This window comes from Myxine glutinosa, chromosome 8, assembly GCF_964187855.1.
Source record: "Myxine glutinosa chromosome 8, kmMyxGlut1.1, whole genome shotgun sequence".
NCBI lineage: Eukaryota > Metazoa > Chordata > Myxini > Myxiniformes > Myxinidae > Myxine > Myxine glutinosa.
This window is the reverse complement of record NC_136268.1, coordinates 116,071,969-116,085,083: the sequence shown is the minus strand read 5'-3', so window position 1 is coordinate 116,085,083 and position 13,115 is coordinate 116,071,969. Positions and strand designations below refer to the sequence as shown.

Sequence of the window (13,115 nt, the reverse complement as noted above, 5' to 3'; positions counted from 1 at the left end):
CTAAGATTCTTGTGTTGCTAGATTGCTGTATTGCTACGATTCTTGTATTGCTGGGATTGGTGTATTTCTACGATTGCTGTAATGCTAAGATGCTTGTATTGCTAGACTGCTGTATTGCTAAGATTCTTGTATTGCTAGATTGCTGTATTGCTAAGATTCTTGTATTGCTAGATTGCTGTATTGCTGAGATTCTTCTATTGCTAGATTGCTAAGATTCTTGTGTTGCTAGATTGCTGTATTGCTAAGATTCTTTTATTGCTAGATTGCTGTATTGCTAAGATTATTGTATTGATAGATTGCTGTATTGCTAAGATTCTTGTATTGCTAGATTGCCGTATTGCTAGGATTGCTGTATTGCTAAGATTCTTGTATTGCTAGATTGCTGTATTACTAGGATTGCTGTATTGTTAAGATTATTGTATTGCTAGATTGCTGTATTGCTAGGATTGCTGTATTGCTAATATTCTTGTATTGCTAGATTGCCCTATTGCTAAGATTCTTGTATTGCTCGATTGCTGTATTGCTAGGATTGTTTTTTTTTTTGTTTTTTTTGTATACAACATCGAGGCTCGTGAAAGAGCTAACATTAATCACACAAAAAGTCAAACCGACACATAAAACACAAAATAAGGGGAGCTGTAGACAAGATGGGGAGAGAGGGGGAAGGACACAAACACAACATTTGAGAGCAGGGACATCGGGAGATCTTTGGGAGGTAGAGGGGAGGAGGCGTGGGAAGGGGGTGGGGGTGGGAGAGGGAAAAAACATGCACACTGCAAGGACTTCCAGGAAAGAAGTTGGAATTTCAAAAAAGTCGATCTGGGGTGAATTGGCGGGGGTAGAAAAGATCAAGGTTTTGGATGGAGGAAGATAAGAGATGGTGGTGAACAGCTGTTTTAAAGACCTGGAGGGAGGAGTGGGAAAAATTGCTGTATTGCTAAGATTGTTGTATTGCTAGGATTGCTGTATTGCTCGGATTGCTGTATTGCTAGGAATATTGTATTCCTAGGATTGCTGTATTGTTATGATTGCTGTATTGCTAGTATTGTTGTATTCCTAGGATTGCTGTATTATTATGATTGCTGTATTGCTAGGATTGTTGTATTGCTAGGAGTGTTGTATTGCTGGGATTGTTGTATTGCTATGATTGCTGTATTGCTGGGATTGTTGTATTGCTCGGATTGCTAGGATTGCTGTATTGCTTGGATTGTTGTATTTCTAGGATTGTTGTAATCCTTAGATTAGTGTATTGCTAGGATTCTTGTATTACTAGGATTGTTGTATTGCTAGTATTTTTGTATTGCTAGGATTGTTATATTCCAAAGATTATTGTATTGTTATGAAACTTGTATTGCGAGGATTCTTGTATTGCTCGAATTCCTGTATTGCTATAATTCTTGTGTTGCTATGATTGCTGTGTTGCTATCATTTTTGTATTGCTATGATTGCTGTATTGCTAAGATTCTTGTATTTCTAGGATTGCTGTTTTGCTAGAATTGCTGGGATTGCTGTATTGCTCGGAGTGTTGTATTGCTAGTGTTACGTGCTCCTACCCAAACCCCCTGGTCACGGTGTACCTCCGAGCCCCGAGAGGAGTCACGGCAGAAAAATGTGTTATTCTGCATGTCAAAGATCAATGGTGAAGCCACACCAATTGTTACCAACAAACAAATATTGTATTAAGATCACACAAGAATAACAGTACAACAACAATAGTAATCAATTGTACAACCAATATATATTTCCTATGATGGTACCATCAGGTTCGTACAATATAACGCACTGTGCTCCAAGTGAGCGAAAAGAAGAACATTCCCCAATGTCTCTTCCGGGATCAAGCCCAAGTCGATCCGCTCCAGCGATCGTCAGAACGATGTCTGATCGAGACCAGAATCCCGTTCGGATGACAGTCACAGTCATGCGGCCAAAGCTGCGCAAAGGTGCCCTCAAGGCGATGGGGAAATCCAAAGGCGCCCTCCAGGCGACTGGGAAATCACACCCCCGGGTATGGACGTTTCACAGCTCCAAACCGGCGAACTGCAGATTTACCTTCAAAATCCAAGTGACACACACACACACACCAGATAAATTTCTGGATGCGGTGAAAATGGTTGAAGCGAAGCGAAAAACCTTGCGCGATGCGCAAAGCGCGCGATTCAAAATGGCCGACGTCCCGTTCTCGAGGCGTAACGGCACGACGATGATTCTCCTCGGAATCAACCGCAAAACCTGACACGCAGGTTGATCTGTCACAGCGATAACAACTCTGTCGCAGGAATCCCTTTCCTGGAAAACCCGAAGTTCGCTAGTGACCTCCGTTCGTCAACGCTTGCTCCAGAACTCGAAGCAGCTAGGCTTCTTCCCCGACTCACTCGCTCCGCCTTCTTCTCCTCCTCTTCCTCTTCGTCATCGTCCGGTTCCGGTTTCGTTTAAAACATTGACTTTTTTACCTTTTGAAAATAGTAACCTCCATCTCCCTTAAACGACAACAATTAATAGTACATGTAATCAAAAATGTTTACAGTGGATGAAAACCACAACAACGGAAGTGACGAATCCGTAACACTTCCCCCCCTCAAGAAAGAAAGTTTGAACATAGTGAAAACTTTCTTTGCAGGCAAAAGCTCTTTTAACAAACGAAAGTAAATCTCACACCCAAATTATCAATTCACGTGAGCAACAATAATTAATATTCCCCAAAATAAAGCAACAACACTTCCAAACAACCCACAGAAATTTCCAAAGTTAGTTCACTCTGGACAAAGCATCAGCAACGACCTGGTCCCTGCCCTTTACATGCTCAATTTCCAAGTTGAACTCCTGCAAAGCCAAACTCCATCTCATCAACCTCTGATTTTTATTTTTCATTTTTTGAATGAAGGTTAAGTGGTTGTGATCAAAAATCGAAAGCAAAGCAAATCTATAGCACTTTTTGAAGGAAGCCGAGCTGAGAGCCAGGTTTCATGGTGGTTGGGTGGTGAGGCCTGGAAGTATTCACTGCATGGATGCATTTAGGAACGTGGAGTTCACGGGTTAATCCATGTAGGAATCTTGGCTCGGTTGCTCCTGAGCACTCAGTGCTTTCAACTCTTCTCTTGATCATAAAAATCATAATCACAGTTGTAGAGTCGGGTGCTGTAGTCACGTGAATAGCGGTCCCCATCTCGGCTACCACCGTAATAGTCATCCCGTCGAGAGTTGCCAAAACTGCGCTGCTGCTGCTGGGAGCCTCCGTAGTAATCACGACTGCGGCCGCCACCAAAACTACTACTCCCACCCCGGGAGCCGTAGCCACCTCTGAAACTACCTCCACGTTTTCGTCCTCTGTAGCCCCCTTGACGCCCATGGCCTGCCTTCTCTACTGTTATGGTCCGACCATCCAAATTCTTGCCATTCAAATCCTTTTCTGCATCTTTGGCGTCCTTTGTGTTTTCAAACGTGACAAAGCCAAACCCTCTCGACTTTTGCGTCTCCCTGTCTTTTATCAGCAGCACTTCCAAGAGTAGTCCATATTTGCCAAAGATAGAGTCCAGAACATCTTCACTTGTGTCAAAGTTCAGTCCACCTACAAAGAGCTTGCCAACAATGCCTAAATCCATGACTTGTATGTGCTGACACTTAGTTTCAGGGTACTTGACAAGAAATGCCTGTGCAAAACGTGACGTCAGTACCTTCTCTTTCTCTTCAGAGGGCTTCCTACCCCTAGCACGAGTCGCGGCACCGGATGGAAAGATACCCGAAATCTCCTGCTCTAACTGTGCGATGTTATTTTCCCTACTAGGCTTCTCAACAAACATCGGATTAACAGAAACTTGACCACCGGCCAAATCATTCCCGATAACAAAAGATATTTCCTCTACAGGAAGAGTGGCTTGTAAACCTACGGTGACCGGTCCTAACACCAAATCAGACTTCAAATGGATGACATGAAGTGGAGCTATAACATAGCCACCAACCCCCTGTAAAAGCACACTAACACCAGTTGCCGTCTTCTCTGACAATGGCAAAATGCCCTCAAGCATCAAAGATTGATGTGCTCCTGTGTCCCTCAATACCCTAACAGGTCTCTGGTTCGTTAAGTCTCCATCCAGTGACACAAACCCCTCTGATATAAAAGGTTTGCAACCCTCTTGAACAAGGTCGTTCTGTGATGCCGTAACTTTGGCATGGGAACCTTCACAAGGCACTGTCCTCCAAGGACGATTTCTCGCATTGGCCAATGCATTCGGAGTTGTACTAGTCTGACTTTGCTCCTGATTTTTCCTTTTCAGGGCATAACATTGGGACATCAAATGCCCAGGTTTCTTGCAAAAAGCGCAAGTAGGCCCGGAGGAAAAACTCGTGGTCTGCCTCGGGCACCCCGGAAGATAAGTCTGTCTTGGAACTGTAGTCTTCTGATCCCTAAAAGTCGCGGTATCAGATTTGTCCTCATAGTCATCTCTAGGCCGCCTCCATGAATATTTGTTCTCCGAACCTGATTTACCACAACTCCCCTGGCTAACTCTAGGCGGGAAGTTAGGTTTGTGGAACCCCATCCTGTGTGTCAAGGCATAGTCATCTGCCACGGTTGCTGCCTCATACAAATCTGGTACTTTGTTTTCATCCAGATGTACTTTAATGTCCGCGTGGACACACTGTTTGAATTCCTCCACCAAGATCAATTGTCGCAACAGTTTGAAGTCTTTCCCAATCCCCTTCGAGTCACACCACCGATCAAACATGGTTTCCTTCATTCTGGCAAACTCCACATGGGTCTCACTCTCCCTCTTCCTGGCATTCCTGAATTTTTGCCGGTAAGCTTCAGGGACCAATTCATCGGCTTTGAGAATGGTTTTCTTCACTATCTCATAATCTGCACATTGGTCAATCGGTAAAGCCGAATAGATATCTTGAGCTTTACCCACCAAAACACTTTGCACTATCATAGTCCAGGAACGCACAGGCCATTTTAGCATTTGAGCCACTTTCTCAAAGTGTAAAAAAAACTTGGCTACCTCCTTTTCATTGAAGGGTGGAACCAGCCTCACATGCCTACCAACATCCCAAGTGTCCTGACTAGTTGTCGAACTAGCCGGATTGGATACTACTTCTCTCTGTTCTCCCATTACTTCCAGCTCCTTGAGTTTAAGTTCCTTCTGATACTCCATGTCACGTTCCTTTAACTCCCTTTCAGCTCTCCTTTCCTCTGCTCTTTCCCCTGCTCTTCTTTCTTCTTCAGCTCTCCTTTCCTCTGCTCTTCTCTCTTCTTCAGCTCTCCTTTCCTCTGTTCTTCCCTCCTCAGGTTCTCGTTCCTGTACTACTCTTCTTTCCTCGAGTTCCCTTTCAGCTCTCCTTACCTCTGCTCTTCTTTCCTCGGCTTTCCATTCCAACTCTTTTAACCTTTCCTGGCTCTGCAGTTGCATCTCCATTTTCTGGAGCTCCACATTTTCTTTCCCTCGGGTAACCAATCCAAGGCTACATCTTTCCATGTTCCTTGTCCCACCAGAGATTCTACCACCAATGTCTGCATCTCTGCTTTCTTCATATGAGCTCGGACCTCCAAGTTAAAATATTTGGCCAATATCAAGAGTTCCAATCCTTTTAACGCTTAGAACTGTGCCTCATTAAGGGACGCTGCAAACTTTTCTGCGTCAAACACCATGGTGACTATTAGTTAGCAACTGTTAACCTTCACACAAAAATTTTCCAATTTGTTTGACAAATTTGGGAATGTTAGAAAAATTCCAAATTTGGGAATTTGGGGAATGTTAGGGAATTCGATCCCGGGCGAGTGTTAGGGAATTCGATCCCGGATGAGTGTTAGGGAATTCGATCACGGATGAATGTTAGGGAATTCTATCCCGGACGAGATTTGGGAATTTTGTCAGCAAAGATGAGCCCCCAATTTCTCTAAGCAAAGACGAGCTCCCAATTTCAATTTGGGCCAATTTTGGATGAGCCCCCAATTTCTGCTACGTGCTCCTCCCCAAACCCCCTGGTCACGGTGTACCTCCGAGCCCCGAGAGGAGTCACGGCAGAAAAATGTGTTATTCTGTTTGTCAAAGATCAATGGTGAAGCCACACCAATTGTTACCAACAAACAAATATTGTATTAAGATCACACAAGAATAACAGTACAACAACAATAGTAATCAATTGTACAACCAACATATATTTCCTATGATGGTACCATCAGGTTCGTACAATACAACTCGCTGTGCTCCAAGTGTGGAAAAAGAAGAACATTCCCCAATGTCTCTATTCCGGCATCAAGCCCAAGTCGATTGGCTCCAGCGATCGTCAGAACGATGTCCAATCGAGACCAGAATCCCGTTCGGATGACAGTCAAAGTCACGCGGCCAAAGCTGCGCAAAGGTGCCCTCAAGGTGACAGGGAAATCCAAAGGCGCCCTCCAGGCGACTGGGAAATCACACTCTCAGGTATGGACGTTTCACGGCTCCAAACCGGCGAACTGCAGATTTACCTTCAAAATCCACGTGACACATACACACACCAGATAAACGTCTGGATGCAGTGAAAATGGTTGAAGCGAAGCGAAAAACCTTGCGCGATGCGCAAAGCGCGCGAGTCGAAATGGCTGACAGCCCGTTCTCGAGGCGTAACGGCACGACGATGATTCTCCTCGGAATCAACCGCAAAACCTGACACGCAGGTTGATCTGTCACAGCGATAACAACTCTGTCGCAGGAATCCCTTTCCCGGAAAACCCGAAGTTTGCTAGTGACCTCCGTTCGTCAACGTTTGCTCCAGAACTCGAAGCAGCTAGGCTTCTTCCCCGACTCACTCGCTCCGCCTTCTTCTCCTCCTCTTCCTCTTCGTCATCGTCCGGTTCCGGTTTCATTTAAAACATTGACTTTTTTATCTTTTGAAAATAGTAACCTCTATCTCCCTTAAACGACAACAATAATAGTACATGGAATCAAAAATGTTTACAGTGGATGAAAACCACAACAACGGAAGTGACGAATCCTTAACACTAGGATTGATGTATTGCTGGGATTGCTGGGATTGATGTATTGGTAGGATTGTTGTATTCCCAAGATTATTGTATTGCTAGCATTCTTGTATTGCTCGGATTGTTGTATTCCTAAGATTATTGTATTGCTAGAATTGTTATATTCCTAAGATTATTGTATTGCTAGGATTGTTGTATTGCAGGTATTCTTGTATTGCAAGGATTGTTGTATTCCTAAGATTATTGTATTGCTAGGATTCTTGTATGGCTATGATTGCTGTATTGCTATAATTATTGTATTGCTATGATTGCTGTATTGTGATACTTCTTGTATTGCTAGGATTGTTGTATTGCTATAACTATTGTATTGCTATGATTGCTGTATTGTGATAATTATTTTATTGTTATGATTGCTGTATTGCTATAATTATTGTATTGCTATGATTGCTGTATTGCTTTGATTCTTGTATTGCTAGGATTTCTGTATTGTTGTGATTGCTGTATTGCTAGGATTATTGTATTGCTAGGATTGTTCTGTTGCTATGATTGCTGTATTTCTATAATTATTGTATTGATATGATTGCTGTATTGTGATCATTCTTGTATTGCTAGGATTGTTGTGTTGCAATAATTCTTGTATTGCTATGATTGCTGTATTGCTATAATTATTGTGTTGCTATGATTGCTGTATTGTGATAATTATTGTATTGCTAGGATTGTTGTATTGCTTTGATTCTTGTATTGCTAGGATTTCTGTATTGTTGTGATTGCTGTATTGCTAGGATTATTGTATTGCTAGGATTGTTCTGTTGCTATGATTGCTGTATTTCTATAATTATTGTATTGATATGATTGCTGTATTGTGATAATTCTTGTATTGCTAGGATTGTTGTATTGCTATAATTCTTGTATGGCTATGATTGCTGTATTGCTATAATTATTGTATTGCTATGATTGCTGTATTGCAATAATTCTTGTATTGCTAGGATTCTTGTATTGCTTTGATTCTTGTATTGCTCGGATTGCTGTATTGTTATGATTGCTGTATTGCTAGGATTATTGTATTGCTAGGATTGCTGTGTTGCTCGGATTCCTGTATTGTAATGATTGCTGTATTGTTATGATTGCTGTATTGTTATGATTGCTGTATTGTTATGATTGCTGTATTGCTAGGATTGTTGTATTGCTAGGATTATTGTATTGATAGGATTGCTGTATTGCTAGGATTATTGTATTGCTAGGATTATTGTATTGATATGATTGCTGTATTGCTAGGATTGTTGTATTGCTAGGATTCTTGTATTGATAGGATTGCTGTATTGCTAGGATTCTTGTATTGCTGGGATTATTGTATTGATAGGATTGCTGTATTGCTAGGATTCTTGTGTTGCTTGGATTATTGTATTGATAGGATTGCTGTATTGCTAGGATTGTTGTATTCCTAAGATTATTGTATTGATAGGATTGCTGTATTGCTAGGATTATTGTATTGATAGGATTGTTGTATTGATAGGATTCTTGTATTGCTAGGATTCTTGTATTGATAGGATTGCTGTATTGCTCGGATTCTTGTATTGCTAGGATTATTGTATTGATAGGATTGCTGTATTGCTAGGATTGTTGTATTCCTAAGATTATTGTATTGATAGGATTGCTGTGTTGCTAGGATTATTGTATTGATAGGATTGTTGTATTGCTAGGATTCTTGTATTGCTATGATTGTTGTATTCCTAAGGTTATTGTATTGCGATGATTGTTGTATTCTGAAGGTTATTGTATTGCTATGATTGTTGTATTCCTCAGGTTATTGTATTGCTAGAATTGTTGTATTGGTAGTATTATTGTATTGCTAGGATTTCTTGATTCCTAAGGTTATTGTATTGCTCGGATTGTTGTATTGGTAGTATTATTGTATTGCTAGGATTGCTGTATTCCTAAGGTTATTGTATTGCTCAGATTGTTGTATTCCTCAGGTTATTGTATTGCTATGATTGTTGTATTCCTAATGTTATTGTATTGCTAGGATTGTTGTATTCCTAAGGTTATTGTATTGCTAGGATTGTTATATCCCTCAGGTTATTGTATTGCTCGGTTTGTTTTATTGGTAGTATTGTTGTATTGCTAGGATTGCTGTATTCCTAAGGTTATTGTATTGCTCGGATTGTTGTATTCCTCAGGTTATTGTATTGCTATGATTGTTGTATTCCTAAGGTTATTGTATTGCTAGGATTGTTGTATTCCTAAGGTTATTGTATTGCTAGGATTGTTGTATTCCTAAGGTTATTGTATTGCTCGGATTGTGGTATTCCTCATGTTATTGTATTGCTAGGATTGTTGTATTCCTCAGGTTCTTGTATTGCTAGGATTGTTGTATTCCTAAGGTTATTGTATTGCTAGGATTGTTGTATTCCTAAGGTTATTGTATTGCTAGGATTGTTGTATTCCTAAGGTTATTGTATTGCTAGGATTGTTGTATTCCTCAGGTTCTTCTATTGCTAGGATTGTTGTATTCCTCAGGTTATTGTATTGCTAGGATTGTTGTATTCCTAATGTTATTGTATTGCTAGGATTGTTGTATTCCTAAGGTTATTGTATTGCTAGGATTGTTGTATTCCTAAGGTTATTGTATTGCTCGGATTGTGGTATTCCTCATGTTATTGTATTGCTAGGATTGTTGTATTCCTCAGGTTCTTGTATTGCTAGGATTGTTGTATTCCTAAGGTTATTGTATTGCTAGGATTGTTGTATTCCTAAGGTTATTGTATTGCTAGGATTCTTGTATTCCTAAGGTTATTGTATTGCTCGGATTGTGGTATTCCTCATGTTATTGTATTGCTAGGATTGTTGTATTCCTCAGGTTCTTGTATTGCTAGGATTGTTGTATTCCTAAGGTTATTGTATTGCTAGGATTGTTGTATTCCTAAGGTTATTGTATTGCTCGGATTGTTGTATTCCTCAGGTTATTGTATTGCTATGATTGTTGTATTCCTAATGTTATTGTATTGCTAGGATTGTTGTATTCCTCAGGTTCTTCTATTGCTAGGATTGTTGTATTCCTCAGGTTATTGTATTGCTAGGATTGTTGTATTCCTAATGTTATTGTATTGCTAGGATTGTTGTATTCCTCAGGTTCTTGTATTGCTAGGATTGTTGTATTCCTCAGGTTATTGTATTGCTAGGATTGTTGTATTCCTAATGTTATTGTATTGCTAGGATTGTTGTGTTCCTAAGGTTATTGTCTTGCTAGGATTGTCGTATTCCTCAGGTTATTGTATTGCTCGGTTTGTTGTATTGGTAGTATTATTGTATTGCTAGGATTGCTGTATTCCTAAGGTTATTGTATTGCTCGGATTGTTGTATTCCTCAGGTTCTTGTATTGCTAGGATTGTTGTATTCCTCAGGTTATTGTATTGCTAGGATTGCTGTATTCCTAATGTTATTGTATTGCTAGGATTGTTGTGTTCCTAAGGTTATTGTCTTGCTAGGATTGTCGTATTCCTCAGGTTATTGTATTGCTCGGTTTGTTGTATTGGTAGTATTATTGTATTGCTAGGATTGCTGTATTCCTAAGGTTATTGTATTGCTCGGATTGTTGTATTCCTAATGTTATTGTATTGCTAGGATTGTTGTATTCCTCAGGTTCTTGTATTGCTAGGATTGTTGTATTCCTCAGGTTCTTGTATTGCTAGGATTGTTGTATTCCTCAGGTTATTGTATTGCTAGGATTGTTGTATTCCTCAGGTTATTGTATTGGTATGATTGTTGTATTCCGAAGATTATTATGTTGCCAGGATTGTTGTATTGCTAGTTTTATTATATTGCTAAGATTGTTGTATTCCTAAGATTCTTATATTGCTAAGGTTGTTGTATTGCTACGATCGCTGTATTGCTAGGTTTATTGCATTATTAGGATTCTTGTGTTGCTAGGATTCTTGTATTGCTAGAATTTGTGTGTTTCTCGGATTTCTATCTTGCAATAACTACTTTATTTTAAGGCAACATAAGTTGTAATTTCGTATTATAACAGTGCAGTGTAGTTTTTGTTTTCTCTTGATGTTCATGATGCCTCATGTGTTAGGATGTCGTTAAGGATGGCTCTAGGAGTGTTGACATCAAAAGGAGGATAATCACATCACAATTTCCACGAAGCTGAGGTTACACAAACATTAGACGCTCAATGTAGCATTTTCCAGCTTAAATGTTTTGTAGTAAAATGAGCAATAACGTCGTAAAACCTGGAGCTTTAGTGGGCTTGTGTATTACCGGAGTGTAAATTTGAAGCAGGTGTGAGATAAGAGTGTGAAAAAGAAACTCTTAAATGTATTTTAGTGGTCGGGCTCGACCCAACAGGCAATCTTTACATATTATTCTTGTTAATTATAACTCATTCCCTGCTGCTCGTTCGGCCTTTCCTGTGAATAGCAATGATTTTGCTTCATAATTGCCGAATAAATAAATTTGAGTAAGCCAGCATTCACCAAGGATAAATAAATGAGCCGTGATGCTTAATTGCACATTCAACTTTTCATTCATAATAATGTTGGTGTTTTCATTAGTTGTGTAGTGAATAATTGACATTGCTGACATTGAGTTATTCAGTCGATGTTGAACCCTTGGTTGTGCATCCAGCCGACCCATTTCTTCTCCGATAACAAAACCTTCCGCTTCTCATGCCTTCCACCCCCAACCTCAGTTTCTATCAGACTTCTGGCAGCATCTCTTCGAGAGAGTTTTCTTGCTGCTGAACCCCAAACTTGTTGAGGACGATGCGCTCTTTGAGTGCGTCAACAAGAGATCCGAGATGATTCGGCCCTTTGGAAACGTGCCCAACAAGTTGCGCTCTCAGCTGAGTCGCGCCATTGTGGCGGCCCGTACGTTCGTCCACGCGCTTGCCATCGCTCGTGATACTGTTTCTCATGTCTCCAAGGTAACTATGTTTCTATGGTTACTGCCATCATCGCCTTCGTTTTTGCACCTTGTCGTCTGTCTCTTTCTATCGTCTGTTTCTTTCTATCGTCTGTTTCTGTCTCTGTCTGTCTGTGTCTATTTGACTCCGTGGCTCTATCTCTATCTTTGTGTCTATGTCTGTGTCTCGTGCAATGATGGGTCAAAATTATGATTGGAGCCAGGATCCTTAAATGATGACCCAGGCAGGATTAACATGTTATACTAATTTGTAGGTTGGTATATAGGATAGGTATAGGGGATGTAGGAATTATTTTGATTGTGTTGTGGGATTAGAGATTTGTTTGTGATCTTGCTTGTGTGATGTTTTTGTGTTGCATGAGTAAGCAATAAGCTGAAGGAATTCAATGTGTGTGTGTGTGTGTGTGTGTGTGTGTGTGTGTGTGTGTGTGTGTGTGTGTTTGTTTGAAACGATAGCCTAATGTGAGTTTTACTACTCGTATTACAATATCATAGTTGTGAAAATTCCATTTATTACATTTTAAGCACGAGTGGGGTCACCCGTGGGAATCCCACGGGCATGGAGGTCCATCGTTGCGATCGGTGCTGCCGTTTATGCGGCACCCGGGACAACAACGTTAGGTGGGAGGCCAAACCTGAAAATTCTGGAGACCAAAGCTGAAATTGGTAAAACAGTATAGCCTATTTTACTCCACGGAGTCCCAGGATTACCCACCCAAAATTTCGTTGCGATCGGTTCAGCCGTTTTTGCGGTACCTGGGAACGGACGGACGGACAGACAGACGGACAGACAGACGGACAGACAGACGGACAGACATTTGGTGAATTATAGTAAGATTACTCCTGAATAGTTAGTTGAAGTCAGAATTTTTAAATCGTAACACATCGGTGTCCTAGAAGACGATGTAATGAGCTGAAGTGTAGTTCCTGAGTAAAGTGTGAAGCCGAAGATGGCATCTATTTTCCTGAAGAAGAGTTTGTGGGGTGGTGGGATCGTGGAGGGATTTATTGTTGCTTCTTCTCAAATAAAAAGCATCTCCCCTAGTTTTGAGCAGGTAAATGCCCTGGAAGGCTGTGTTTAAATCCTTGCCAAAAATATGATCTGGCTGTTCCGTGATTAATGGAAAACACGAAAACATTCGGAACAAGAAAATAATCTTTTTCTTTCATTTGACTGCTCTCACGTGCCAAAGGTGAAGAGGCATAACATTACATACAATCCAAAGTTAAAATT

The 13,115-nt window shown here is 40.6% G+C and overlaps 1 protein-coding gene across 2 annotated transcripts in view; it reads left to right on the top strand.

Annotated features, from left to right (window-relative positions):
- LOC137432881 (glypican-6-like) overlaps positions 1-13,115 on the top strand; it is a 554,701-nt gene that overhangs the window by 263,731 nt on the left and 277,855 nt on the right. For both annotated transcript variants that reach the window (XM_068125169.2, XM_068125167.2), the window contains exon 4: positions 11,649-11,882. In XM_068125169.2, coding sequence (XP_067981270.1) covers positions 11,649-11,882 — 234 coding nt within the window. The remainder of the gene's footprint in view (positions 1-11,648; positions 11,883-13,115) is intronic.